General features: G+C 44.0%; 1 protein-coding gene across 1 annotated transcript; it reads left to right on the top strand.

The window, feature by feature from the left end:
• The first annotated feature begins 409 nt into the window (after nucleotides 1–409).
• On the top strand, nucleotides 410–2,927 carry adma (adrenomedullin a). The gene is made up of 4 exons (XM_017479027.2): nucleotides 410–568; nucleotides 1,157–1,276; nucleotides 1,377–1,493; nucleotides 1,626–2,927. The coding sequence occupies exons 2-4, from the start codon at nucleotides 1,170–1,172 to the stop codon at nucleotides 1,912–1,914; spliced, it is 513 nt and encodes a 170-aa protein (XP_017334516.1). The 5' UTR covers nucleotides 410–568; nucleotides 1,157–1,169; the 3' UTR covers nucleotides 1,915–2,927.
• Nucleotides 2,928–3,180: the final 253 nt, after the last annotated feature.

Below are 3,180 nucleotides of genomic sequence, written 5' to 3' on the forward strand. Positions count from 1 at the left end.
CTGAGGGCGCACATATTTTCACGTTTCTTTCACCCTCCCGAATACTTTGGCCATGAGTAATAATACCAGGAGTACAATTGATTTAGTGTTTTTTTTTTTTCTCTTTTCTTCAGTTGTCAGACATGTAGGCACTAGATCTCTAATTACGTAATTATCACGTGACTCATGTCTTTGGTATTACTAACCTGCATTTACTGAAAGCAAAAACAAAACAAAGCAAAAAGCATAGAATTGCAAAGTGTCCGTGATATTCCTCATGCTTGGAACTGCTATAGACTGGAAATCCTGGCTTGGGTGTGTGTGTGTGTGTGTGTGTGTGTGTGTGTGTGTGTGAGAGAGAGAGAGAGAGAGAGAGAGAGAGAGACATGCAGCCCCTCCTACCTCTAGTATAAATGCTCTGATGTGTGCTTGTGTTGAGTCAGACTAATAGCCGAGTGTCACAGCTGCGTGAACACACTCACTCACAGAGAGACAGGGAGAGACAGAGAGAGAGAGAGAGAGAGAGACGGATCTGGTGGATTACTGCGTCTGTACGGACTCCTACACAAGCCTAACCTGAATAACACAGGTACATATTCATCCCTACTGCAGCACTGCATCATTGACTCTACTCTTTATTTAGATCAGGGCTGAAGTCTACTTGATTAGATGAGGTTATATGAGGTTTTGTTGTTATATAAGTACAGGTCTTATCTCATAGGTGCTAAATCTCATAAGTCTAAACCTTTTCCGTTGCACCGGTGTTCGCTTTTGCTTTTGCACTTTTGCACTTGCTTTTCGGTCTTCAAGAAGTGCAGCTGATGTAACTGTGGAGCTGAGTAGAGTCAGACAAGCTGCAGAGAGATCAAAGCTCACACGTTTGTAGAGCTCGGTCATCCTCTGTAGCCTTTGTCCTTGTCCCTCGTCTGCTCCGATGACTAGTTTACTTATTTGCACGGAGCATGACCTTTTTTTTCCTTTCCCCCCTTTTTTTCCGCACAAGTGGAGACCGCTTTTTGGACTCTTGTGACCAAAAGTCAGTGCAGTGCAGAGCAGAGCTTGGCTTGGCTTGGCTTGGCAGAGTGAATAATTGGAGCTGCATGGACTAAAGGCTGTATTTGAACATGTTTATAGTTAACAATCTAACAAGATATTCCTTCTTTTTCTTCTTCCACAGATTTCAGGCGAAAATGAAACTGATTGTTCTGTCGTTCTTCTGCTGCTGTCTGCTGCTCACTGTCACACCCAGTGTTGTGGACAGTGCAAAACTAAACCTCAGCCAAGTTTTAAAAAGAAGGTGAGTTTACAACCGGGTCCTCATGTTGCGAAGGATTATTAATACGAGCAGTGCATAGATTCGGACAATTTCTAATCGGGTTTCTTCTTATCTACATCAGCATCGGGCTCCAGAGGACCAAAAGGGATCTGAGTAGTCTGTCTGCACTGAAGGAAGCCGAGCCCGGGCAATTTGTCCGACCCGACGATGTCAAAGACACCCTGCTTCCACATTCCAGGTAAGGAATTTATTACTTTATTAATTTATTACTTAATAACAATAAGCACAATAAGGTGTGCGTAATAAAGCGTAAAACATAACGCAGAGCAGGAATGAACATGCTTCTTTCGTCTTTTGTCGTCTTGTCCAGCACTGGCATCGGTGTGCGAACCAAGCGCTCCAAGAACTCCGTCAACCAGTCACGGAGGTCGGGCTGCTCACTGGGCACGTGCACGGTACACGACCTAGCACACCGCCTGCACATACTCAACAACAAGAACAAAGTCAGCAGCGCCCCTGCTGACAAGATAAGCCCGCTGGGTTACGGGCGCAGGCGCAGGGCCGTCCCTGACAGGCAGATGAAGTTAGACATGCAGGGTGGCCACTTGAAGCCAGTGTGGAGGCTGCACAAGCTGGACGCGCTGCTCAGACGGACATGAGCGGGACGCCAGCCGAGGGGACTGCATGGAACGCTGAGATTTCTCCTGCCAAGAGTTCTCCGGCACATTCTTTCGCAAGGCGAGCGGCTGGGACAGCAGCCGCGGCTCACCCGAAGCACAAAAAAAAAACAACAACGGCTGTTCCGCAAGCACTGTGAATGAGAGACAGAAACGGAGGAGTTCTGTGGTGGAGCACTGCAACTTTCTGGGTTGGTATGCAAGTGTATGACCGGTGCACTGATCTCCGGAGGAGTGGAATGGACTGGAGTGGTGTAGAAAGAAAAAGCCACAGGAACTGGGGCTGAAGAATGAACCTCCTCTAACGGGACAGAATATCACTGCTCCTCAGGTGGACTATTCGGTGGGATTATGGGACCCAAACACATTCCGAGTGCACAGTGACTTCAACATGCTCTATCGGAAAGAAAACAAACAGCAACAAAGCGAACCCACTCTGGACTTTAATCCATTGTATTCAACAGGGAAAGATATGGATTGTTCATTCTGAGGAGATTTGAAGGATTATAAGAATAAGAATATATATCGCCATGAAAGTTTCCCGTCACAAACTCTGTTTTTGGACACTGTATGAGGAATGAATCTTTAGATTTTATATCAAATGCCGTAAGGATCCGTAAAAGGATTGTTATGCTACTTGAACATTGTTTTTATTATTATTATTATTACTGTTGTTTTGTTTTGTTTAGAGATATGTGCAATCTATATGTATTTTTTTATTCCCAGTATATGTATATATGCCAAAAAAACAAGTCAAGATATTGTTATTTAATTGTTTTATACATTATACTACTTATAGAGAGCTATTTTTGTACAGGATTAAAGGAATATGGGCATTGTTGTATATGGTAGGATGTATATCATTCATTTGTGTTATATGGTGATAGAATACGTTTTTATGTCTGCGATAATATATTTGTAAATGTGGTCGATTTTGTATGTTGAAGTAATGTATGTTGTCATCCAATAAACTTCACATTTGAAAAAATAAAGAATTGGCGTTACCTCATCTGTTACATTCGATAGAAAATGATATAACACACACACACACACACACACACACACACACACACACACACACACACACACAAACAACAACAGGGTTCCCTTTAGTCTGTCTGGAGACCAGAGCGAAGCCAGACACACCAGGACCTTAGTAAAAGTGGCTCACTGTAGTCCCTAGTGGCCAAGTGGAGGTGTGCGCTTTCATTCCTGTTTAAACCAGACTGGAGCTGCAGCCGAGCCTGG

This window comes from Ictalurus punctatus, chromosome 10 (genome assembly GCF_001660625.3).
Source record: "Ictalurus punctatus breed USDA103 chromosome 10, Coco_2.0, whole genome shotgun sequence".
Taxonomy (NCBI): domain Eukaryota; kingdom Metazoa; phylum Chordata; class Actinopteri; order Siluriformes; family Ictaluridae; genus Ictalurus; species Ictalurus punctatus.

Coding starts and splice junctions, on each gene's coding strand:
- adma (XM_017479027.2), top strand. CDS start 1,170: ATGAAACTGATTGTTCTGTCGTTCTTCTGCTGCTGTCTGCTGCTCACT. Junction 1,277..1,376: donor AGCCAAGTTTTAAAAAGAAG/GTGAGTTTACAA, acceptor TATCTACATCAG/CATCGGGCTCCAGAGGACCA. Junction 1,494..1,625: donor ACCCTGCTTCCACATTCCAG/GTAAGGAATTTA, acceptor CGTCTTGTCCAG/CACTGGCATCGGTGTGCGAA.